At 31.0% G+C, this 27,994-nt stretch overlaps 1 protein-coding gene and 1 long non-coding RNA gene across 5 annotated transcripts in view; one reads left to right on the forward strand and one right to left on the reverse strand.

Annotated features, from left to right (window-relative positions):
• The window catches only part of LOC126738965 (uncharacterized), a 316,299-nt gene continuing 288,305 nt past the window's right edge, over window positions 1-27,994 (reverse strand). For all 4 annotated transcript variants that reach the window (XM_050444469.1, XM_050444471.1, XM_050444472.1 and 1 more), the window contains 4 exons: window positions 27,678-27,863; window positions 23,494-23,638; window positions 23,234-23,429; window positions 1-17,877 (listed from right to left, as the gene is read on the reverse strand). In XM_050444469.1, coding sequence (XP_050300426.1) covers window positions 17,706-17,877; window positions 23,234-23,429; window positions 23,494-23,638; window positions 27,678-27,863 — 699 coding nt within the window. In that variant the 3' untranslated portion in view covers window positions 1-17,705. The remainder of the gene's footprint in view (window positions 17,878-23,233; window positions 23,430-23,493; window positions 23,639-27,677; window positions 27,864-27,994) is intronic.
• LOC126738966 (uncharacterized) lies at window positions 16,041-27,954 on the forward strand. Its single transcript, XR_007661500.1, has 3 exons — window positions 16,041-16,199; window positions 17,615-17,939; window positions 27,703-27,954. It is a non-coding gene; the product is annotated as an uncharacterized LOC126738966 (long non-coding RNA).

Consider the following 27,994-nt stretch of genomic DNA (forward strand, 5'->3'; position numbering starts at 1 on the left):
TTATTATTTACACAAATTTATTTAATAGCTTTAAATACAAATAAAATATTCTTAATAATTATTCTGCCGAATCACAATTAAAATGCAGTTAGGTGTAGAAACCTTAAAATAATAAAACTAAAAAAAACTCCTCACTGCAAACAGTCTTAGATTCGAACAGAACTAATATATCGCTAACTAAGGAGCACTTTTAGCTCAAGTTTTTTACGGTGAAATTAGTCACTTTTATTATACCGCAATAGAAGTTAATTAAACCATAAAAAACCGAGCTTAAGGAGAAAACAAACAAACAAAAAATCGAAAATAAAAACCTATAGATAATCAGTGAGGTAGAATTTGTTTACATTCTAACCGAAACAGTTAAATAAAAAACGGGTTCAATTTTGTTGGTTTAATGTAGGAGAGGCAAAAATTATAGACTTACAGATAATTAAATTATATACATGATTTATTGGAAATTGTTCCATACTTTGACAGCTTTATGTACACTCTAGGTTTACTTTTGGTGCTGTAAACTCACAAACTAAGTAAATTTCGCAATTCCATCATTTTATTTTTGTCCCACGTTGGGCACCAATTTTCTAAAAATAAAAAAATTTGCTACTTTTATTCCTGCTTTTACACCACCACAAGAAAACCATCTAACATATTTCATTCAAATATCACTACAATAACTACCGATTGCATCTTAGACATTTTCAACTCTATTGCCTTCCAAGAGTTATTCAATCCGTGCCCTAAAAGTAAAGCTGCTGACGATTACGTAACTTCTAACAGATTTCAATTATATATTAATAATACACCAATCAAAGGTTCAAATTATACCCTTTCACATTAATATTATAAGCAATACTTTTTACAAACCATTTTTTTTTCTTTTAAATACTCTCTATTCTTTCACTAACACTTATCACTACTTTTTAGATCAATCAACACCACGTCTCGTCACTTACCCTGGTGTGGGGAGTATGTGGTGAGACTAACCCTTATTTATTTTCTATACCTCTATTTTAACATTCATAGTTCAAAAACTTTCTTCGTCGTTAAACAATCTCCAATTTTTGTTTTATTTTATTCGATACTTGTTAGGTCTGAAATAAAACGTTAGTTAGACAGAGTAGAGAACTTGGAATTTTAAAACAGTGCCTGAGATTAATTATTTTTTTATTAAAACCATAGAAGGATATAAATAATAAAGACTTATTTCTTGATCTCTGTTAATCTGAGATACATTAAAAATATCTCAAAAGATAAGTTGATAGATATCATTATTTTTTATAGAGTTCCACAAAATGTTCGACATGTTTATAAAATATGTCCTTATATTTGGACTAAAACCATCATATCTCCCAATGATCATATCTAATCTGGACTTTAAGATACATTTGATGAAGTTTAATAAAGTATTTCCAAATATTAAAACAAACCTTCGTAGACCACGTACGAAACCTAGTTGAATACCGTTACAAATGGATAAAAATAAGATCAGTTAATTTGGACTTTTAAACTCACATATGTACCTAAAGAACTTGATAGGTCAATGATAAGAGTCAAGGCCATTTGGAATCCAAAATAACAATAAAAAAATACAAATCAGTAATCAGTAGGGAAGTGGCAGCAGCAATGGCATGGATATCTTCTTCGATGATTTACTACGTAAAAACTTCCTGGCGAATAAGGAATAAGTGGAGAAAGTCCGTTTTAAAATTAAGTAGTGCTAGGAGGTAATAGCTAAATTATTTGGTGATTTTAAATAAAAGCAATTAGACAAAAAAAACAAAAACAAGCAATAGCAACTAAAAGAAAAGCTTTGGCGAAGTCCTTAGTAGCTAAACTAAAACCATAATAATCAAGGGAATTAATATTTGTAAATATCGAGGTCAGGCGATAAAAATAGATCAAGAAAACAGACAATTCTAAAATAATACGGCAAAGAGTATCTACAGTAGCAGAGCAGAAAAACGAACTCACAATGAAAGATAAATTTAGCAACGAGATGCAGCTATTTTATAACTCATTTATTAGGATTTAATTGATAACTACACATCGTACATGGGTAAATGGGATTGAAAGTTCTTAAATTGGGCACTCAAAGAAATTCTAACTAAAAATCACGTAATTGAGACGAAGGTTACAGTTGCTATTTTAATTCGAATGTGCATAACTCTAGGATTATAGTCTCCATCTACAATAAATTGAGAGCAATTGGAATCGGTATATTTTGTGACATATCTGCACAAAATCTATTCGTTACAGCTATCGTGAGAGAAGCAACCAAGGAAAATAAATAAACTTATGAAGTGAAACATAAATGGTGGCATTTATTCATATGACAAAGATCACTGATACTGTTTCAACCTTAATAAAAACACTAATATTAAGTATTTCAATTTATAATCGTTGCTTTACAACCAAGCACAAGATACAGATATCTTTTTTTAAGATATTCTTATAACACCAGACGATCTTTTTGAAGAACAGTTCTGATTCAATAGGAGTAACTCATTCAGATCTTAGGAAAAAACTTTTACAGGCAATAAGTCTGATTAATGAGTCTTATAACTTAAGTTTCTTGAATTGTTGTAGATTTTTTTGTACTAGTTATTCACTATGTCCTTAACACGTTATCTGCCAGTCCCAATTACCGGAAAAAAAAAATTTCCGAGTCCTACGGGCCACGTAACTTTTTTATTAAAAACAGTGTCTGTGTGCATCAAAACGAACGATGTGTAAAAATTTATGTAATTTCTGCTTTTTTTAGTTTAAAAAAGCTGTGTCCAAATATGGTACACATGGCACCTGATTGTACAGGTTTTATTTTTTAATGTCGTGTGCCATGTGTACCTTATCTGGACACATACAAGGTCAATTTTGATTCGCCTGGAGAGATGGCAGCAGTTGTACGGTTTTCACTAGAAGCGCAAATACCACGTGCATTTTATGTTTGTTTCCTTCTTCAGTCATTCCTTCTATAAACATCGGTGTAAAGACATGTTGTTTTGTGGGCTATAATTTGGAGGAGCAATGGCGGCAAAGAAAAGAATTATTTCTGATACTGATATGCAACAAGCACTGGAGGCTGCAGCAGAAGAAATAGAGATTTATAGAGACCTCGACATGAGTGACGAGTTTTCAAATATCTCAGATTCTGACTTGGATCCGACATATTTGGCCGGCGAGATATCTTCAAGCAGTTCTGAAGAAGACCGCCCTAAAAAGAAAAAGATGAAGTATGTACGTCAGTTAGGTACGTAGGCGGTTTGGCAAGTCCATTTTTTATACATAGTTTATTTTCTAAAATGTTATTAGAAAAAAACAGTACTGTAAAAAGTTTCAATATACTAACTCGCGTACGAAACTAAGTGGAATACTTATGTATATCAAATTTAACGTCTAAAATTCATATTTTCTCTTCCTAGTAATGATTATCTTCTTATACACTACCCTCTATTTTTTTAAATACTTCCGAGCCTTCAACATCTGCTCAGTTAGATATAGACATAGATTCTTCAGGCAATGATGAAAGACCGGAGTGGAGACCAGCTTCAGGACATTTTTCGACATTCACTCTACCAATGAATATTGGAATTTCACTAGCCTTGCAGACCCAAATGCGCGGTAAGGATGAACTTCATTTTTTTGAATTACTTGTATCCGACGATGTTATTAATAAGATCGTTGTCGAAACAAATAGATACGCGGAACAGCAAATTATCCTTTTCATAACGAATGAAAATATTGGCCAATATTCTCGCCTAAATGCATGGGTGGATACTAATTATAACGAAATACGAATATTTATTGTTATTTTAATTTGGATGGGATTGGATAAAAAACCATCACTAAAAGATTATTGGCGCAAACATGCATTATATAAATACGAAATATCAAAATATTTACCGCGGAATAGATTTGAGCTGCTTTTACGTATGTTTCATTTGGCAAATAATGAAGATTGTCCTCCCAATGACCGGCTTCATAAAATTCAATGTCTTGTTGATATGCTGAATAAGAATGCTTCTTTCTGCATTATTCCAGAAGAGTCTCTTTGCATCGATGAAACCATGATACCTTTTCGAGGTAAATTATCTTTTCGACAGTATATAAAAGGAAAACGACATAAGTTCGGCATTAAAGTTTATAAAGTATCTGAAAGTATATTGTGGTAAAGAGAAAATAAATGGACAATCGGTTGCGGAATCTATTGTTATGGAAATGTTGCAACCATTGCTTGATAGTGGCCGGACCCTTTTTGGAGAGAATTGGTACACCTCTATTCCTCTTGCGGAAAAGTTGCAAAATAGATCAACTCATCTAGTTGGAACGATTCGTAAAAACAGAAGAAACCTACCAAAATCTGTAGTTGATGCAAAATTAAAAAAAGGGGAAATTGTTGCAAAACAAAATAAAAATAAAGTTGTTGTTATGAAGTGGCATGACAAGAGGGACGTGCTCTTCTTATCCACAAAACATACAGATGAACTAAAGGAAGTACACCATAGAGAGGATCCTAGGCTCAAACCTTCTGCAATAATCGACTATAATAAGGTCAAATAATTTGTTGATATGTCAGACCAAATGTCAGCTTATTCAAATTCTCTTAGAAAGTCAGCTAAATGGTACAGAAAATTGTCCTTTGAATTTATTACAGGTACCTCAATCGTAAAAAAAAATGAAAATCTTGCCATGCAACTTTTGGAAACGGCAGTACCGCCAATCCCAATGAATCCCTCAAAAGAGCACAAAGTTTCCGAAAAGACAGATAACGAGAAAAAGCTAAAAAGAGGCAGGTGCAGATATTGCTACGAAAAAAGCTCACAAGAACAGGGGCGTAACTATGCTGTAAAAAATACCAAAAGAGTTTCTTACGTATGTCTAGGTTGTGACGAAAATATTTTTATTTGTATGGACTGTTTTTTTCTAAAAACATGTTTTTAAAAATTTAAAATTATCTCTTCATTTTGAAGAATTTTGTTTTTAAAATTTGTTTGTTTATTTTATAATTATAAATAACAATTTTACATGTTAAATTACTGCCCATTGAAAAAATAAACGTATCATTTAAAAACGTCAATATCTTGTGTCATATTATTTCGAAAAACAAAAATATTCCCGAGCCATTCTCAAACAAACTATTTCCTACACCAGACCAATCCATACATACATTTGAATCAACGCTTAATGTGGCCGCCCCATGTACACATGGCTTGGAAGGTAAGAAGTTCTGTGTCCACTGGTGGTACACAATGCGCTGAATAAAAATTGACTGTGTCCATATATGGTACACATGGCAGTTAACGTGTTAAGCTTACAAGAATATCAATGAAACAATAAATTATTGATCAACACCATAATCTTACAAGAAATTCAATTCTAAATCAGCAACTCATTCCTTATATTGGAATTTTGAAGTTCGTATATTATCAATATAGAAGAAGGATGCAGATATTTGAAGTGGTAGTGAGCGAAATTCTCCAAGTCACTCTTTGGACTAAAACCAAGTCAACTTGGATATAGCCTTCTAGTGGAACACCAATTACCAATTCTTAGATAATTGGTCATACCACTTATACATATTATTTCATACACATATTATTTAATCTGGATTAAATAATATCTACTAAAGACATCTTTTAAGAAATATGGACAGTAGTAAATGGCTCACGCTGTATAGGTTTTCTTTTAAATGTGAATTGAAATAATGCAAAATAATTAAAACTGAGGCTTAAAATTCCAAGTCATATAAATTACGTCCGTTTTATTTCAGACCATTTAAGCACACTTAAGAAAAACTGCAATAATAAAGTTAATAAATTGAACACAATTATATACTTTATACAAAAATGCAACTAGTACGATAAAAATTTCCCTAAAACGAGTTATAAGATATTTATTAATTCGAACAGTCTTAATTTTTGTTTTGTTTTGTGTATCCTGTGTAAAAAATTACTTTTTTCTTTCTTGTATATTAATATGTAACTTCCACTATATTATATCGGTTAATATTTAAGATTGCTTTGAATTAATTTGTAAACTGTTTTATTTACAACATGGTACATCATTCTTTCCATCGGAATTTTGTTAATGGAAATTAAGTACTAAATCGTTTATTTACAAACTTCCAAAAACTAAAACTGTTTTTTTAAAAATTAAAAACAAGCCTAAACTCACATCATGTATATTGGAAGCAAGTAGCATTAAAAAAAAATCCTAAACTATTTTCGTATATTTGAGACATTTTTCGGAGAAATTTTGAAAAAATATCTAAAATATATTAAAAAAAAAATCAGTCTGTTCTAAAAATTTGTATTTTTCAGTCTGCGTCTAATACGATATTTTAATAAAATAACGACGAAACGTTGAATTATTTTTTAAGTACAAGAAAATCGAATTAAAAAAAAAAACAATTTTCAAGGAGTTACTTCCGAAAGTAATATTCTGAGATCATTTCGAAAATTTGACGCTAACTAAACTAAAAATATACGAAGCGATAAGTTTCAAGTAAAAGAACACAAAATTTTTAATTATTTGCTAAATTAAAATAGTGGGGATCTGTTTAATACATGGTCTGAAATTACTCAAAGTAGTATTATTAACTTCTTTATTTTTGGAGATACAAATGTAATTAAATTATGAAAGCTAATTTAACGTAGTAAAAACAGAAAAAAATTTAACCCAAGACTTTTAAATTATTCAAAATAAAAAGTTAACTTTTTAAATGGGACGTCCTAAGTTTTATGACACAGATCGATAAGAAATGTTGTTATAGACAAAAAAAAGTTATATGGACTTATCATCTCAAGTTGATTTTAATACCAAAGAAAATATTTAAACTTTTATATTTTAAGTAATTTTTTTATATTTTTCACTTTAATTGCTTAAATGGAAATCCAAAATTAGTTAGTTATCAGAATAACCTCATAGCTATTTTAAAGATACTATATAACATCCGGCAGCGCTGTAGATATTTTATTTGATAATATTGCATCACTATTTGACATGTAAGTTTATTAAGCACAAACCATCTGTGAGTGTTCAAATCACGTATTTTATACTTGGCACATACTTTGAATTTATGCAAAACTGTGTCGCACATTCCCAGAACTTAAATGATGAAGAAACACGAGGCATCATCTGATGATTGATCAACGACTTATGAAAGAGGAGGATGAAAACACAACAGGATATATATAAGAAAAAACACGTCAGGCCATTGTTGCCAGATCACAATTTATTTATTTACTTCTGTGCTGTTGTTAACAGTTGATTTTTATATGTTGTCATTTAAAGTTGACAAATGTTTCACTAACATCTGATCTTTCAAAGAAACATTATATCATTTTTCGTTTCTTCAAGCTTTTTTTATGAAGAAGCCGCAATATTGGCAAAACAGTTTGGATAATAAATTATAATTATGATCAATGGTATTAAAGATTAAAAACTATTTTTAATCTTCCCCCGAAAATGCTAACAATGCTAGCGAAACACGTGTCGAGAGTAAATTAAAGAGTTTTGGTTAGTGGTAAAACTGTCTCGTGATTTGACCATAATCGCAGAAAAGTTTTTTTTTTTTATTTAACTAATCTCCAAAAATAAAGAAGTTAACATTAGTGCACTCACCCTATGTATAAATTTAGAGACGCTTTGGAATGGCACTTTAACCAAAAAAAAATTAATAAATAAATTTCTGTAACATAGACACAATTTGTTCGTATTTTTACGTAAGTCACTACAATTGGCAGTTGTTTTAATGGCAGTTTACGTTGAAAAATAAATTATTATTATCTTAAGCCATGCTTTTCTCTCTACTGAGAATGGAAAAGTATTCGGCCATAAAAAAGAAAAAAATTAAAAATAAAAAAAATAACTTTTAAGGCCTACGCTTCATCTAAATCTCAAGAACACATTACAGTAATTCAATAAAAATCACAAACGTCATTGACCTATATAGAACCCCCCCAAAAAAAATTATATAAAACCGTATAATTAAAATATATATTGCGAACACATAATTGTTTTAACTAAAAAAATCGAACCTACTTAATACGATTTTTGATAATAATATTAATAATAATTAGAATAATAATAATTGTAATAATATTTACCTACTTAATTAAAAATTCCGACCCGTTTCCGCTAAAACCGGAACCGCGGGGTCTTTACAGTTAAATGGCAGTGTCTAACTGGTTTGATCAAACTATTCAATCGTTTACAACTTTTTACACTCTGTATCCTTAAACTATTTACTTACATACAATACGTACAACCTACAGTATTTTGTAAATGTTACTTTTACAATTCACATTATACAATCCAGTATATATTCAACATTATTTATTGGGTTTTTGTTAAAATGATATTTTGCTTTCATTATTTTAGCCCTATTAGATTTTCAAGTTTGGTAATCGCCCTTTAATCTAGATTTTTGGTAAAACTTTTACGCAGTTATAATAAAAAAATAAACTTTTTGGCAACGTCGCTTTTACTTGCATTAGAAGGAGCTACCATCTACTTATTTAAATAAAAATTATTCCAGGGAGTCATAAAGTTTGACAATACTGAGCTAGTTTGCTTGAGAGTTTTTCTTACTATTTTTCTAAATGATAAGAGGTAAATTTTAAGCACTAGAACTGATCATGTTATGTGAGGTTAGTTTTGATTCTGTGTGATTTATGAACTCAAAATGTTAGGAAAAACTACTGCTTTGGCAACACTGCTTATTTGTGTTTTATAAAAAGAGAACCGATTATTGAGAAACTCAGAAAATTTATAATTTTGACAACCCTACGTTTATTATGTATTGAAGAAACTACTCGGCTTTTAACCTTAAATGATCGATAATAATAGAGTTTTGCTTTGATTGAAGAATTTAATTAGTTTTACTAATAGAATCCCAATTTTAAAAAACTAATCATCTTTGACCACCCGGCATTAACATATTCTAAAAAAAAAAAAATTTTTTTTTGTATTTAAATATATAATGGAACTAAAAATACAGTTTTGGCAACGTCACTTTTAATGCAAGTAAAAATTTAATATAAGAAAGGGATAGGTCTTTTTTTTTTCCTAAAAACAGTCCAATTATTAAAATCAATTATTGAAAATCTCAGGAGATTTATTATTTTGGCAACGTGCGTTTAAGTAGGTACTCAGTTTTTTACCTTAGAAAATGAAGAGTTGAATTGGTTTCACTAAAACACAAAAGCAGTGATGTCAGATGAAGGTTTTTCCTACATGTATGTACGTAAAAATCAGCCTAAAATAAGAGCGGCAATAAATAATTTATAAGAGTAGTAAAGATTACTATCAAAAATTAGGGCAGTGTTATTACAGTTGTATATGGTTTTTTCCATATTTAAGGTGCGTCGAATTACCTTTTTTTTTAATAATTTTTCAAGAAAGTATCTGTGCAACTCTTTCTAAAGTAAGGGACATAATTTTAAAGAAATACTAGTTTTGCCAATCTCCCTTTTCTTTACAGGAAAAACACATTTTCCTAAATGAAGATTTGCTCGTGAAATTTAACAATAGGGCAAAATCACAATTTTGGCCACACCGATTTGACTTATTCTGAAGTTTTTCTTCACATTGTTGGACACTACGGCTATAGCCGTCGATTTAAAAGTCGTGCAATATGACATAACGTCTATAGCCGTCAATACCAATTCGGATGTGTCACAACGTGCTATTGTAAATATATATAATGTGTCGAATTGCAGCTTATATTGACCCATGACTGCTGCCGTCATGACTGCTGTAGCCGTCCAAGCGACAGTAAAACGACACGCGTCATCATTTCTGTGTCGATTTATGAAGGTATTTGTTTTTGTTATTGCACGTGGTTGGAATTTTGTAAATAAAAGGGTAACTAAATTATTTAGAATTGTTGGAATATAAAAAGTGTGTTATTTGCGTATTATTTTTTTAAATTATTCTATTTATTTACATATTGTTTTCGATGGCAGGGGATTATGAGCGCGAACAAAATTGTCTTTTACGTCTATTTGAAGACGCAAGTTCCGATAAAGAAGACAGCGATCACTCAACTATTCATGATCCATTTAGCGATGATGGAGAATTTGGTTCCGACCTTAATTTTGACCCAAATAAGGAGGAATTCTATTCAGATAGTGACTGTTCCCTTCCGCCGGACCCTTCTAGTTCAAACAACTATAGACAATTACCACCTTCATCCGAAGAGGCTGAGGAAGACATTGACACTGGTTCTGATAGTGACATAGAGCAGGAAGAAGATAATGCAGCAGGACAAATAGAGGAACTAGAAGAGTGGAAGGAAAGTGTAAAAGAAATACCCTTATTTTATTTTAATGAGGACGAGGTTGGTGTGAAGGTAAATCTACAACCTGATATGACGCCTTTAGAAGCGTTTAGTGCAGTTTTCACTCCAGACATTTTATAACTTGTGCGGTGTACAAATGAATATGGCAAAACGGTTTGCAATATAAACAGGCCACTAACTCTCTATACCAAGAAAAGCACTTTTCGCGAACCAACCTCTCAGGAAATGAAAAAATTTATACGATTATTCCTTTTACAGGCTCAAGTTTCTATATTCCACAGGCGACGGCTATTTAGAACAAACCCGTTGTATTTTCATCTATTTTTTTTGCATATTATGCCTGGAAGAAGATACGAACAATTGTTGCAATTTTTGTCAGTTGCACCTAAAAATGCGAAGGGAATGGCTAAGGTAAACCCTTTATCGAATATGCTAATTAAAAGTTTCCAATCATCTTACTCTCCTCAAAAAGAACTTTCTCTTGACGAGTCCTTTTTATTACATAGAGCAAGACTCCGATTTTGCACATATATGAAAGGCAAAAAAGCCAAATATGGCATGAAGTTCTATGAGCTGACCTCTGCTGATGGCTTTGTCCTCAATATAGAAATAGATTTTGCAGAAAAAGAAGAAGTCAAATGCTCAAAAATTGAAGACTTGGTAAATCGGCTTATGAATCCTTACCTGAATAAAGGGCAGGTGTGCATATATGGACAACTATTACAATAGTGTATCATTATCCAACACCTTATTACAAAAAAAAACACATAGTGTTAGAACTCTTCGAGGTAACAGAAAAGGGAACCCGAAAGTAATAGTTACAAAAAAACTGAAAAAGGACGATTACACCTGGAGAAGGCAAGAACAGGTTTATATTTCCAAATAGAAGGATAAACGAGACGTATTGCCTATAACCACACTAAATCATCCTGAATTAATAGAAGTAACTAATGGCTACGATGTCAAAAAAATTAAGCCGAAGTTTCCTTATTTATAATACCTATATGAGTGGCGTCGACAGATTGTGATCAAATGACATCATATTATTCGTCACCGAGCAAAGCTATTAAGTGGAATAAGAAAGTGATTTTTCACCTAATTGACATAGCAGTGTGGAATTCGTTTTACCTTTACAAAAAAAAAAAACATTAGATTTTTAGAGTTTTGCGATGAGCTCATAAGACAGCTGATAGAAATTAAAGCAAATATGACACCTAATGATATGCTTCGTAAGCTTTCGATCCATTCAAATCGATTACAAAAAAAGGTTACGCAGGTGGATGCTCAAGTTCCCATAATTGGACATTTTCCAGAAAAAATTCTATTGCAGGGGGGTGCTAAAAGAAAAAATCATTTTCTCCGGTGTAAAGTCTGCACCAAAAATGGAATACGCATAGAAACAAGCTATAGGTGTAAAGTTTGTAAAACCGCTCTTTGCCCGGAATGTTTTGAGGAATGGCATACTCAATAACCATAATAAAAAACTATGGGTGGTCAGGTTTACTTTGGTTTTAGTTTATTTTGTGGTATTTGGCTAAATTTCCAATGCTTTTTATGTTTTCGTTTTAAAAATTATGTTTGTTTTCTTTCTTTTGATTTGTTGTATCATTAGTATTTACCTAGCCAAATAAATATAATGTTGTATAACTTGTAAGTCTTTTTTTTATTTCAGATAGTATATTTATGTAGGTATGTTAGCTTATTTTTTGCCAAATAACGGCTTGAAGCAGTCGTGTCGCATCACAATGAAATTACTGGGTGTGATGTGACATGACGGTTAGGGCTGTTTTTTTTTTACATTTTCTAAAACCTACTAAAAACCCTTTCTTTTCTACTAAAAATAGTCCCTAATAAATTATAAGGTTTAAGGCTTTCTCAAACATTACATACTATAATGTGTCATATTGCACCTAATTTTCATTCGGGTAGAGTCCAACAACGTGTTAAAGTATATGAACTACTAGAAAATTAATCGAGCGAGAATGCCACCTTTTAAAACCATACCATTATTAAAATGTGCCTATAATATAAAAGTATATAAAACTTTAGAAATTATAGTTATTGTGGCAACCTAGCATTACAACTCCAAGATGTTGCCCACTAATAAGTATTAAGTTTTATAAGAATGAATAATAAATTTAATTTTAAATTAATAAAAGTTTATATATATTTCTTTAGTAACATATCGTATTTAAAATCGTAGTTTTTAAATATTTATAAAAAAACTTATTAAATTATACAAGATGGCCTTTGTAGCGAATTTGTAAACGAAACAGGCAATTTTGGACTTTCTCAACGTTATTTACGAAAAGAGGCTTGGACAGAATCAGTACCTAACAAAAACGTAAAATGGAAAATCTTGTAGTAAATGAAGAGCGTTTTTAGAATATGTTGTTTAAGAATCCACAGTGAGTACAAGAATGTCACCATCTTATAAAATGACATACATTAGAATGTATGTTCATTTAAATGGATAATATTACTTGGGGATATAGAAGCTAACCAATTGTTTTACTTACTATACATAAAAAAATAGAAAATGTTTCTTCTTCCTAAGGCGAGAAATGTGAAATTTGGGTTTATCGGATAATAAAGATGTATTGCGGAAATCCAAACGATGTTTGCTTAGAGTTCGATAGTGAATGCGAAATAGATGACATAGATGAGATGATGCATTAATTGAAAAACAGATAACAACCGAAACCACTGATTTAAATCCACCCAAAGTTTCTACTAAACAAACAAATCTTCAGCTTGAGGATAGCATAGCCGAAGAAAATAAGATCCAATATACTAAACAACATTAGCTTTTTATGTCGCATGTCAACGACATGTCATAAGTCATCTGACAAATGATATATCAAGATAAACTGGTGATTAAAAGGGTTAAGAGAATTAGCAATCAGAAAAGATTGAAAAAACATAATTTTTATCCATACAAAACAGATCCGAAACAACATAAAGAAAACGATTTTAATAGGCGGGTGGAATTATGTGAAATTATGACTGAACGAGGAATACCTCGCATCAGCGTGTATTTTCTGACGAATGCACTTTTTTAATTATGCGGTGAATCGTCAATAAAACTGTTGTTCCTGGTTCGATTCCTATCCCAAAATATTCCATGAGGAGAAACTGCAAATGTTTGAGCTGGCATTTTGGTAACCGTATAATTAGTCCGTTTTATTAGCTGGAAATTTAACAGCAGAAATATATTTAGAGTTATTAGAAAATGTTATTTATCCGGAATTAGTGAGTTGATTGAGAACCAGTACAAAGAAATAACTTAATATTCCAGTAAGACTTTGCACCACCTTATTTTGCACAGATTCTTTGTATTTCGATCAAAGGTCAATGAATCAAAAGAAGAAGTATTGAGCCTACGTTCTCCGGGTCTAATACTGTAAATTCTTTATAAGACTTAAAAAAGTATGCCAAACAGTCCACATCATTAGAAGATCGGCGACAGCAGATAACTGATGAATTTTATTAAATCACTGCACAAGCATTTAGAACTAATCCTCCACTATTATATGGTGGTTTCGCGTCAGCATTTCCAGCATTTACTTGACTAACTAGTTAGTTTTAAGAAAACAACAATCGTAATAAAAGGTCACCACTATGGAGACAGTACTGATATAAAACTAGGGAGTTATAATCTAGCTAAAACTCTTCTTAAAATTAGGGTATCATTTGACCCCTCTTTCTACTTAAGATTTTAAGTCTTACTGCCGCTAGGGAGTTGATGCTCAAGAGTAACAAAAAAATATTTCCTTCTAAAGTCTAAAATCGGCGCCTATGAGAGTCTTTTCTTAAATGATATGAGATGCCCAAAGTTGACTGTTGTACTTTCTGTAGAACAGGGTAGCCATATCCAAGTGGGTCCTTGGGAGCGGGATGTTTTGATTACCTTAAGATTTTAATACTAATTTCATTTAAATAAAAGACAGAAAAACAATAAAAACCTAGTTATATGCTATTTTTATTATTGAATAATAATTTCAGTTAAATAGCCTTCCCTTCTCTCAATACACTCTTGAAGCCTTTTGTGAATATTGTTCATAATCCTATGCAACATATCAACGGGACCATTAGCAATATCTTTAATATTTTGTTTTACAGCTCATGAATGCTTCTTGGTTTAGCAATGAAGACCATTTGCTTTTTACAGGTGGCCCCACAAAAAGTAATCGCAAGCCGTTATATCTGGTAACCTTGCAGGCCAGTCAATATCACTTCGTCTGGAACGTGTGTCGCAAATAATCTTTGGGCCACTCTTGTGGTAGGTAAAGTAGCACCATCTTGCTGAAACCACGATTGGTTATTGTGTGGCATTCTGTTTAATTGCTGACTCAAACAATGATTAATCATATTAGTATAACGCTCGGAACTGAACGTGAGAATGTTATCATTTTCATCTTCAAAAAAGTAGGGACCGATAAATCCCATTGATGATATCGCACACCATGCTGTTACCTTTGGGCTGTATAACGGTTTTTCGTGGAGCTTTTGCGAATTTTCCAAACTCCAGTGATGGCATATTTTTTGTTGGTGTAGCCAGATAAATGGAAGTACCCCTCGTACTTCCATCAATGAATATCGATCTCATCTTTAAGGAAAGTTTCAGCAAAACGTAGACGATTTAGGATGTCCGGTTGTTTTAATGCTTGGATTATTTGAATTTGTTATGCGTAAAAATTGAGATATTTGTGCAATATTCGAAGTAAAAGAGTCTTACTTATGTTTAATTTCTGAGCTCGTTTTCGTGTTGAACGTTTTGGACCGTGCTCTACAGATTCTCCAACGCGATCGACGTTCTCAGGCATTCTTGTACTTCTTGGTCTCTTATGTTTGACACAGCTGAACCTATGTTTTCAAATTTAGGTACTGATTCCTTTATAGCATAAGCCGAAGGAACTCTTTCGTAATACGATTGTATACGGTTTAATCACAAAAGCACGTTGCTCACCGGGTGACTACCTACTCTATAGTTACTGACATACAGTGACAGATAATTTAACAAAACAATCCACAGCCCACAATTCATAGTTGCCAAATAACAACATTATTATAAATTTCCGCTTCCAAGAACCACCTCGTAGAAATGTATCATCTTGGAGAATTTACCGGATTTTAGTATTTAAGGCCAATTAATTGATTTACCATTCAGATATCTTAGTATTTTATTATCCAAGTATTCAAACATAAGATATTTAAATTAATACTAGATAGTTGATAAGTAATTACTAAGCTTGCATTTAATTACTTTAATTTTTAATTTAAAAATATAAATTAACACTTTTATTTAAAATTTCTTATTCATGTCATATATGAAAATAAAAGATATTTACTCATTTTAAGCAAAAAATGACAAAAAACACTCGATTTTATTAATTATAAAAAATTATAAAGCAATGGTTATAATTTAAACCTAATTTTCTTAAAATACCAAAAATTAAATCAAACGCAATTCCAAACAGTGAATTATCCATTTAAAATTGCCGATAATGTTATTTTGCTCTGGTTTTAATTTCACAACGGAAATGTTTTCATTTAAAAAACAAAAACCCAATAAATATTCGCACCAAATTCATTATCGAAACCACCAGTTTATCAAGTTCAATTTCATTTATCGTACAAAAACCAGGTTGCACATCATTTTTAAATTTGCAATTTTCCGATAATGTTTGTGTAATAATTTACTTACTGCATTATAGTTGTGCGCTTTCTAGTAATTAACATCTAATTTAGTAGTTTTTGTATGATAAAATCCGTGTAATTCGGTGCAGCAGCAGCTTTAACCCATTCATTTTAAAATTAACCCTAAAAATGCTCTGCAGTCTTAAAAACATAATTTTAAATATCTAATAAAGTAAGCAGTCTTTCGAAAATTTGTCAGGTAAAAGATATAATATGTCACATAACAAGGGTAAAAAAGACGGTTATTTATGACGAGTTTAATGTCAACTTTTTACCGCCGTTTTGACACTAGTAATGTGCATTATTTTTCATAATAAGCGACTTGAAAAATTAGGTTTCAACATTTAAAGGGGTATGAAAATTAAGAATTTTTGTTTTTGCGTCAAGTGGAAATCAGTCGGGTGTACCGAATATCTGAGATTTGAGAAATTTAAATTTTTAACCATTATGTTTATGAACACCTTGTGTAAACAAGCAATATCAAAAAAATATATAGAAAAATTTGGCAACGATATATAAGTATACTACGTTCATTACCCACTTTATTACACGTGAACCCCTTTGTTTGGAAAGTTGCCTATCCTGCATTTTGAGATTTATATAGGCAACCAGCTTAACTCAAGTTTGTTATTAATTTAAAATAAAAGCATTAACATCTATTAAGTATATAAAGTTTGTATTAGCAAAGTATATTTAATATATTTTGTTATATAAAGCGATTATAGGGCATCCGGTTCTACCAGAAATTACTGTATATTTTTTATAGTCAATATTCTTAATTAGGTTCATTTTTAGATTAAGTTCTATTAATCCCATGTCATAGTATTAACGTTGCCCTATTTAGGTGGTTTCTGTTAACTTCGATAAATAAAAGTGTAAGTATTTTATAATTTTTGTGCACAATTTACAAATGAAATATTAAGGCATAGAGAATATGCACAATTAAGCATTTTCAGGAATTTCCAATCCGTTTTTTGCTTTAAGTATAAAGTTTAAAAAAAAAACAAACAGCAGTAATTAGGGTGTTAAAGGTAGCAATAACAACACAGCTGACTAGGGACTGAAGGTATTATGCGATAAATTCATGAGGGCACGCCACTAGCGATAATTCCTTGGCGTATCATACATTTAAAATAACCAAATTTCTGTTAATTTCGGAAAACATCTGAGCTGTGAGTCATTTATTTCATATCTCAAAGTATACTACTACCTAAAAACTACCTAATTTTAACTGATTATTTTGATATTGCTTGTCTAGGCAAATTACTTTCGCTTTCGGTAGATTTCCTCTTAATTCAAAAAGCACAATTTTCGCACCGGTTAAAAGAGATTACTAATTTTCTTTATGCCTATTATGAAAAATACTTTTTTGGTTTTGATTTTCAGCCTAAATAATACGATTAATTAGGAAAAAGCTGCTGGTGCCAACTCTTCTCGATTTATATTATTTTATAAGAAAAACGATCACTGTGATTAATATTAATCACGGCAGCTTCTATGAAAGTAGTATAGTATTACTCAAGGCGCTTTTACTATAATTTATTGTTATTTTATAAAAAACTATATAAAAGGGAAACGCGTCTCTTTTGGTCTAATTTTGAAACTTTTTTACAGGTCCAAGACTATATAACCAAAATAACGGAGGCAACGAAAATACTTTATGTACAAAACCGGTCTCGGTATCTACTTATCTACTAAGTTGCTATCACGTCGACGTCGATTTGAGGGGCTTCCTCCTGTGTTTTTGCCCAACGATCTTCTGATTTTCCGGGAACAGGCTGGGGCCTAACGCTTCTCGGGATTTTGGGCTCAGCGACGGGATCGGGAGAGCTTTTGTTGGTTTGTACTCTTTTTCAACGACCCATTCGTCTGGAGCACTAAAATTAAGAAGCATGGTATTATATACTAAAAAGAAGATGATTTTATACATAAAGGGAAGGTAGGGAAGGTAGTTAGAAGTATTAAATTTCTTTTAGCCAAATAATTAATGGTTTTGGAGATTTCAAAAAATATATTGTAATTGAAGAAATAATTAAACTAAGAAATGCAAATAAAAATAATGACGATTTTTACTTGTTAAAATTGTAAATACAGAGTCTTATTTAGTAACTGTCCGATATTTCACAGGGTGATATTTTAGGTACTTTTAAGGTAAAAAGTTTCTATACATCTGTAGGCTGCTTAGTTTTAAATATGCAGGCCCAAACTGCGTCATATTTCCTAGGTACGCATTTTTTTTTGTCATATTTATGTTCATATGTCCATTGTCATAAAAATATGTATTTATTACGGACTTTTGGATACGTAGTTAATACGTACATTAGCGGATAGACATATAAATACTTGTGAATAATGTTTTAGGTCCTATGGATTATACAAGAATAAGAGAAACATATAAATTTTTGTTAATACATAAAACTATACATATTTATTATTTTAGTTAGTTATACATATACATATGCCAGGAAAGTTTTTTTTTTCAAATATACGTATTTTTAAATACTTTCAAGTTCAACTTTCAATATTTCTAATTTCAGTAGGGTAAGCAGAAAAAACACCATTTTATCCTTTTAGGGTCTGTTATCGCCTTTGTCATCTTACTATTGCCAAAAAGGTAAAAAATTTTAAGTTCTTTTAGAATAGTATCGCATGGTCTATGACCTTTTTTTGTAAAATTTAATAAAACTAAATTTTGTAAGTTTAACCAAAGAATCTACGGTTTTAAATAACATGCTAAGATAAATAGTTTTTACGGAATTAAATGAGTTTTTTCATCCTTGATTATACCAATTACTTTTCCGTATTGACCAAGACCTATCGATTTAAAAATCACTGTTCACCATACAATTAACCTCATTATATGAACCTCATCCATCTCCAATTATCCCCGTACGAAACTTTAAGAAATTTAACTCCTGGGCCTGTAAATATTACATAATAAAAATAACTAAAATGTTAAAAACATAATTAAATTATTATTTTGTAAACACTCTTTATTCATTCACCGCCTTTAAGACTGTTACATTTACTTCTTCATTAAAGCCAAATCTCTTTCGCTGGAGCATTCTTTTGAGATGCGCAAACACTCATATGGTCCAATAACATTTCAATAACATGAAAACACAAATAGAAGTTTCCTATTCTCTTCTGATGGCCTAGGTTAATTAAACCTTAATTTGAGGTACAAGATGATCAGCCTTATGCCCTCTTAATATTGGAATTTTTAGATTGCTCATTTAATTTATTTCTTTAAAACCAATAGTTTTATACTAAAATAAACCTATATATATTAGGATAGGAATGTTGTACCTAACACGTGCATAATGGGTCTTGCGTCATGCGTTATTCGCATAGCGTGTAGAAAAGTGTCGCTTTACACTCGTTAACTAAATAAGTATTTAAATAAATTGTATCATTATTTATATTTGTACTTTCTTAATTGTAAATAATTTTTAGTTAATGGCTTTCAGGATAAAAAAATTTAGGTTCGGTTCGAAGTTTTCAATGACCACCTTCGTCTATTTAATTTATTAAAATTCTATTCCAAACAAGGCACTTTTCTTTTGCAGAAATTACAATTCTTGGTACAAAAAAAAGGTAAAATAATAAAGTCGGAATATCTATCCCGCACATCGGTATATTTACCTTCCATACCCGTTTAACGAACCTAATTCTAGTTATTTAAAATTTACATAAAGTTTTTATTATCTTAATGTAGCCCGTTCGAATCCCAAAGCATTTTTAGTTTACGTGACCGTAGACCGTTTCTATTTAGGACTCTCCCATTTTATTCGATTCTAATCGGGGGTTTTTCTACGAAATTTTAGTGTTTGATTTAAAGTATGTATCAGTAATGTATACTGTTATGGATTTATGTAAATTTTATGTATTTTATTGGGAGTGCCACAGTATAACATCCCAACCATTAAAAATTAATAAAATTGAATAGCAATTACTTTATAGAAGGATGGGTTAACGAGGGGCGCATTTGTAATTTAAATACTGAAAAGTGACATTTTCCATATAGTCTTGGAACTTTTTATATATTTTTTTTTCAAATCTTTGTCGTCAATTATTTCTATTCTTTCTTTATCCAACAGGGAAAAAAATATTTTTTTTTGAAAAAAAAAACTATTATGTATTGCATGGCCCAAGCTTCAGTGCACGTGGAATAAAGAGGAATGAGCAGTCAACATACTTTAAAATAGTAACTCAAATAAAATTGTAGTATTGCAATGTATTGCATACTTCGACATTTTACGTCAAATACTTGGTATTGTTTGAGGCCAAGACCTCTCTAATTTTATGCAAAGAAATCTAGATCTTTTATTGGCTTATATGCAGCAATCTCGACTAAAAAATGTACAAGTCTAATTTTGAGAAAGAATGTTCAAGTTATATCATCTTGCACTTAGCTTCAGCTTGTCAGTTCAAAATACTAAAGGTTGTGATTTTTTATCTGGGCCTGCATATGTATGATTATTCTAGGAGATTATTACATGCTGGTCGGATGTGGAATTTGTCGATAGTGTTACATTATGTATAAATTTATTTTATGATAAGGGCACTGGTTACATTGACTGAGCCATACCTATAAAACAAAGCAATATTCGCTTACATCAATCTTCTAAATTTTTAATTTTCTCCTCAAATAAACTCAAAAAAGATATTTAGCTTAAAAACCATCTTCATACATAGTTAAAAACCCGTAATGCAGATGTAAGGTTATTGAAAAACTTGAAAATTTTAGTTAAACAGCAAACAGTCAGTGAATTTAAGTTATATCACCAAACCATAAAAAACTATGTTACTAAAATAAAACATACTGATCCTAATAACTTATGGAGATCCAAAAAAAAACAATATTTACACGGAGCTATCTTATAATAATAAGAAAATCAACACTTTCTGATGTCTCTGCTCAGCATTTCAATTCTACTTTTCAAATATCTAATTTTCTAAATTACACAAATCACATGGAAATTTTGCTTTTTCGATAATATTGAATTTCTCTGTATTTCCTTGGTGACAATTTTTCATCTTTGTATCAAAAAGAACACATTTCCTGATCATTTGAAAAAATCATTTATGGCTATCATTTTTAAATAAATAACTTAATACTTAAACATAATACTTAGTTTGCTGAAATATTTTCAAATATACTTCACAACCATTGTGCCAAAGAACAATGTGGGTTTTTACCTGATCTGTCAACAGTCACTAATCTGTGCACTCTGATAGAGGCGGCGGCCAATGCCTTTGATGATAAACAGCAGCTTGATGTTAATGTGACAGACTTTGCAAAAGTTTTTGGTAATATAGATCATAAGATTGTTATCAGTAAACTAGGCGAGGAGTTTGGTTTTTCTCTGAATGCTTATAAGTTTATGAAATCCTACCTGACTAATAGAAATCAGTGTGGCAAGGTTAAAAGTAGTATCTCAAAAAGATTTGTCTCAACATCTGGTACTCTAGAGGATGTAAGTAATCTGGGACCTCTAATGTCTGCCATCTTTGTAAACAATTTGCCCAGCTCTATTAAATATTATAAAAGTCTCCTTTCGGCAGATGATTTCAAACTATTTAAGTATATTTCAAGCTCTAAAAATTATCATCTTTTTTAGTTCTGACTTTCTCTGTTTCAAATGTGAATGCTATTGCTCTATGATATGAGAAAAATAAAATGCTCTTAAATATAAATAAGTGTTTAAGAATTTTATTACCTTTACATGTAAAATCCATTGCTTTGTATCTGATTATTGTATCAATAATTAGATGCTTATTAGAATGAATGTGGAGATATTTGTATATGGGGTACAATTGTAGTTAAATTTAAAGGTTTCAAACTTCTATGATTTCCAATGGGATACATCAAATATTTAAAAGTATTATGTGCCTCTATAACTAGTTTCGATATATCCTCTATACCCATCTATTATTTACAGGCCTCGGGCAAAGGTATATGGTAGAAAAGGGAGAAAATAGATTCTTGAGATATTTCCATTTTAGAAAACGTAATATATATTCCTTTAGAATATCAGAGACATCGAGATTATTGCTAGAGTTTGGTTCAACAAGTTTGATTAAAAGACGTATTCTAAATAGCACACTATCTATTACGTTTTTAGTTTTCAAGATCAATTTAGGAATGAGAAATCCAAAGCTCATCTTGTGCTCAACCTTCAACTACTCTGATTAGTTATACTCAATGTTTTTATATCTCGTTAAGCATAAATGGGCGAGTCCATCAACACGATATCTAATGCGAATAAATTTTCGTAAATCTTCAACATATTTTCAAGTAATTTCGAACAACTGCAAGTACACTTTCCTGTATTTTGTGGTTTCTTCAACGGTAAATACTCTATGTGTAAACTGCATGGTATACGAGTAATACGCGCAGAAAAATTACCATGATATCGTGTAAATCATCTTATTTATACTTAAAAAAAATTGAAGCCATAAGCGGTATGAAATAAATATTAATACAGAAATTCAGAAAAAATAAATCCTTCGGTGTCAAAATCAAAGTTGAACCATCGTATTATTTTGACGACGAATCAAAAATAACAATGCCAGGAGTAAAGCGTGGTCAAAATCTAAAGAAACGTACTATAACTATCTGACGTCCTATTCGTGAATTGAATCAACGAAGATAAAAAAACAGATGTTAAAAAACTGCTTCAAGTTCCGTTCATCTTCAGCTTTCTTTAACTTCAACTTTCTTTCTTATACATAACCTCAAGTATTGCGCCACAAATATCAGAAGGAGCTCTATACGATGAAGAGGAAGAAAACTTTTTCGAATGCTTAGAAGAAGATCAAATAGGTTTTATTTCCTATTGAAGGTTTACAACATAGAACATTATGTCCGATATTAGCCACAACAAAACGCATTATATCCACAGTAATAGATCAAAAAGCATTATGTTTAACTATTTATTGACTTTTTCTCACAATTTTTGTTGTTTTTGTTTTTAATTAGAACTATTTACAGAAGTATCGACCAGTATCTATGAAAATACTTTACTATACTGGCTTAAAATGAATGGAAACAAGAAATATTCGTTTTTTGTTGTTGATGAAAAAAAAGTTATAATGGACATAATTCGTTTTGAAAAGTTACTCCTCATATAATCTTTGTGTTTTAACCTATTTTGTACATCCTGCCCAAATTACCGGTTTAGATGTTCAAACACTGAGCTATAATAATTAGAAATATATATTACTTACACATCTTGGGGATGCCACCTAACCAGCAAATGTTTCGCACCCTTAGAGTCGGTCCTTCTTGCCAAAATTTCACTTCGGAGTTGCACAACTTCGCCCGCGCTACCGATTTGACCTAAGGTGCGCACCTGAGTCATGCACAGCAACCGGTGCTGTAGACCCTCCATGATTCCGGGGTCGATGAAATCGAACATACGAGCTAAAAACGAATATAATTTATGTTTTTTTTTTAGTTTAATTAATTTTATTAATTAAAAAGTTACCTGACCAAGGTTGCCGCCTAAACCTAATTATACGGCCGTTCCTTTTAAATAACTTTACAGGACCGTTCTCCACTGATTTCTTTGTGTTGGTGTTTTGGGTGCCATCTGAGTTAAAATGGTTGTTTACGTGTCGTTCTAACATAAGCTAAAAGAAAAAATAAATGTATTTATAAAAATAGTCATAGAACTTTTATTTGAAAAGTTTTTAAATAGTTTTATCATTTTTAAATAAAATCTGCATTGTTGTGATAAATTCATAATAAATTCCCTATTTTATTAGGCATTACGTTACTATATAAATAATTAGTAGCTTAAGGAAATACTACAACATATAAATTTATGTTTGTAAGTGTGCCCGTTTAATATACACAGTATACACTATCGGAAAAAAGTAGGGCAACACTTTGATAAAATATATCAATCCCGATTTTATAATACTAAATGTAAAATTTTGCTTTTATAAACTCAAAGCATCAAAATAGGCTGCTGTCATCGACGTCAATAGCATTTTCGACGATCAAGCAATATCATGACATTTTGTCAAAGTTTTAAATGTAAATTAGCAATGCGTCAAAAGTAAAGCAACATTTTACTAAACTATTTTTATTAAGCTTATCATTAATTCATCAAATGATAAGTTTTTAGTGAAAGTAAAGACTAAAATAGTATTTGTAAAATATGTTTTTAATATTTTAAATATTTTTAAGCTAAACTAATTATGCTAAGAGGTACTCTAATTTCAAAAGATCTAAAATAGAGAGTTGGCAATGCATTCAGGGAAGATAAAAAAATAAGTCAACATATTAAGAGAATTTGAGTTGCCCAGATAGAGTGTATCCAAAATAACTTTATCTTATAATGAAAGGAAATATTTAGAAAAAATAATAAGACCAACAAAAGCAAAAATATGAACCCACAGATGCATCAAAAGAGTTTCTCAAAATGATCCATGGAAGTTCACACCTAGAATTATTGCTGAAATTTCTAGATTTTTGTTAGTCCACGGACTGTTTAAAAAAGGTTCGCAGAGGCAACAATGTTCAATAGACGTCCTATTAAAAGTCACTAGTTTCGGGAAGGAATAGAGTAAAAAAACTTGAATTTGCACATCGGCATTTACACTGGAAAGTAGAGGATTAAAAAAATCTCTTTAGAAACGAAACGCGATATAAAAATTTTAATTCTAATGGAATAATCCTAAATACGTTACACCGATAGTTGGACAAGATAACTTCGTAAAGGTAGTAGTTTTTTATAAGGCTGTTTCTTGTGAATAGAGGTGGGCTCTATACACTTTATTAGTAAAACGATAGATCAATTTATTTATAGGGATATAATGGAAAATGTCATGCTCAGAGCTTTCCACTCTCCTGTCATACAGAGTGGAAAAATCCAGTGTGTTTTAAGTTCTAGTAGGATAACGATTCTCACTTTTCGCAAATTTTTCAAGAGTGGTTTCGAGACAACAATGTTCGAATTTTGGAGTGGCCGGCAGAATCCCCCGACCTTAACCCAATTAAGAACATATGAGAAGAAGTAGAATGTCGTACTCGAGCACAAATGATTCCGAATAAAGAATCATTGTTAGATAAAATTAATCAAGTTTGGACAAGTTTTTTAGAAAAGGTTATTTAAAAATTTGATTTCCTCAATGCCGCGACGTTGCTAGCAAATAATAAATAATAATAAATATATCAATCAACTATTAAGATAATACTTTAAGTAATTATTGCAACCAAATTTGTTGGATACAGTTTGTTGCTTTTCTTTTGTCGCGCTGATTTTCGTCAATATTTATGATTATTAAGACCAGAAATCTATGTCTACTTTTGTCCAATAGTGTATAGTCCAGATACATATATTAATATCTTACATTTAAATCAATAATATAATTACAACAATCATCAGTCAGTGATATGGTTCCAGAAACCAGAAAGGTACGACAGATGATCAGTACCAATTCGGCCGCTATCTACTGATTCCTTAGAAAATCGATTTTTGATTTTGCAAGCTTTTTAAATACGTAACCATATAACTACAACTTAGCCCCAACATGAGTTAACTGCCACTCAAAATGTACGAATATCATCAAAAACCGTAAGGTTCTTCCTAAGGCAATATTAGGAACAAGGGCCAGAGTACCTGTCATCACTCCTCATCTTACTAGAAAGATTCGCATTCACAATAGAGCACGTATAATAAAGTAAGGTAAATTGCTCTTCACAGATAAGTCTAGATTTTGGTTACACTTTTCAGACGATGAATACACGTTTACAGGCGAAATAGTGGGCACAATTTTCAGTGCTACATAAGATCGTTAACCAATTTCTAGAAAAGGGTCTATTGTGCTCTGGGAGGAATAACTTTAAGGGGCCGCACAAAAATGGTACTGCGTGATGTGGATTATTTAATTTTCGAAAGATACATTGGAGGTAGCTTAGAATAACATGTCGTGCCTAATGCCTCATTAATTGGTATAAACATTTTTATATAATGGACCACCCTGGTAGCTAGTATCGTTACGGAATATCTGTCTAATAGTATCTATCTTAGATACAGGCTATCGAAAATACATCGATGCTTAGTAACTCTACTGCATGCAGTCCAGATTTTAATACGATTGATCATGTTGGAAACCTACTCTGCTATAAGGTGAGATCTGGAAATATCTACTTAGTCGAGACCTGCTACGGTTACTGCTACTGCTACAGGATAAAAAAATTGAACCAATATTACTAAAGAACATTGATTAGAAATATGCCATGTTGTCGGGATGTTATACGTACATTTTTAGTAATTTTAATATTGCTTGTATCTGTTGGATTGAAAACTGTGAAATTGATGGATTTTTTTATATTAACTTTCAGCAATCTGATCCCTCATATATACACGTACCATAACCAGGTATAGATTTTGTCCATTGCTTCATATGAGAAGAAGAGAGTATTTTTTGTATATATATATGTCTTTCTGTAAAATATTTACTTAACAGACTGTCAGACCATACTCCCAATTATTTTACACTAGTCACATAACCAAATATTAAGGTTAACAAGCGGAAATCTAACGGTTTGAATTGAAAATTCGATTAGGTTTATATTTAACCTCTTCCCAGCTGTTATTTATAATTATTGAATAGTTATCATTCGTAAAATAATCAAATTGTCCTTTGCAATAACTGCAAACAAACAATATAAATAAAATGTAAATAAAAGTATGGCACAACATTCTCTACTACTCGGCGAAAAGTAAATAAACTCAGCTTCAAAAAAAGTAATGCACGTGGTATCTTCTTAAAAAAAAGATATTAGGCCGAATTTTATTTTTTTTTATTTAATGGTAGGTAATAAATTTGTATTTAAACAGAAATTAAAAAGGTTGAAATTTTTTCGAAGCCTCCTTGATAGTGGTGGAATGACTCAAACCATAATTTTTTCTTAATTTGTAACTGATCTTGTGTGTTGAGTACTGTTTTATAAACCGCTTAAACTCTATACGAAAGAGGCTTCTTTTCCAAGCATTTTGTTTTTTTATTTATTGATTTGCTCTAACATTTTTCGAATTACAGCTTTCTTGCTAAGATCTTTCAGATAACCAGGTGTCTGAATTTATAGAAAAACAATTTTCTAGTGAAATAAGGTATAAGATTTTCTAATCTACGAGGCATACTGAAAAATAAGTTGCTTATCGTTTTCATTAGTATACGGTCTTATTCTTTCACTAATGCATCTGCTACTACAAAACTTTCCGGAGACGTCTCGCTAGAACGTACCCTTCTTCCTAATTCATTCCACAAATGTTTTATAGGATTCATATCGAGGCTTCTCGCAGGCTGTAATAATGTGGTGATAGCAGTAACTTCTAAGAAGTTTCGCACTATTTCTACGGTGTGGTTAAGAAGACAGGTCAAATATAAAGTGCATTTAAAATGGTTTTAATTAATAAAAACTAATTTGGTAACTCAATTGTACCCACATCTTCTAGCCGTTTAATGTAGAGTAACAGACGTAATGGAGAGTGTCAGTTTCTTATATAAACCACTGTGTTATCGGAAAATAAAACAGTGTTGACTCTCTTTCGGATTGTTAAGCATTTGAAGTATCATTAAACATTTTAATACATAAATTTATCATTTATTTAGTAGTAACATATTACCCCATAAAATAAGTTATTGTTTTTCTTACTTGAGAATTAAATCTCTGTCCACAGCCATCGACGATACATCGAAACGGTTTGGTCCCGGCATGTGCCAACACGTGCCTCTCCAGCCAGGAGATTGAGCACGACGTCCTTCCATGCACCTTGCAGCCTCTCCACAAGCACAAATACTGTTCCTTATTCTCTTGGGATTGAGATATCACATGTTTTACCTTAAATTGAAAAAAAATGCATTTTTCATTTCTAGAATACTGGTAAACAAAAAATTTTTTTTAGTTTTATATATTTTGTTAATTGCAAAAAAACTGAGAAATGGTAATTAGGTATTTGTTTGTTGAAGCTG

The sequence above is a fragment of the Anthonomus grandis genome, chromosome 7 (assembly GCF_022605725.1).
Source record: "Anthonomus grandis grandis chromosome 7, icAntGran1.3, whole genome shotgun sequence".
Classification (NCBI taxonomy): Eukaryota; Metazoa; Arthropoda; class Insecta; order Coleoptera; family Curculionidae; genus Anthonomus; species Anthonomus grandis.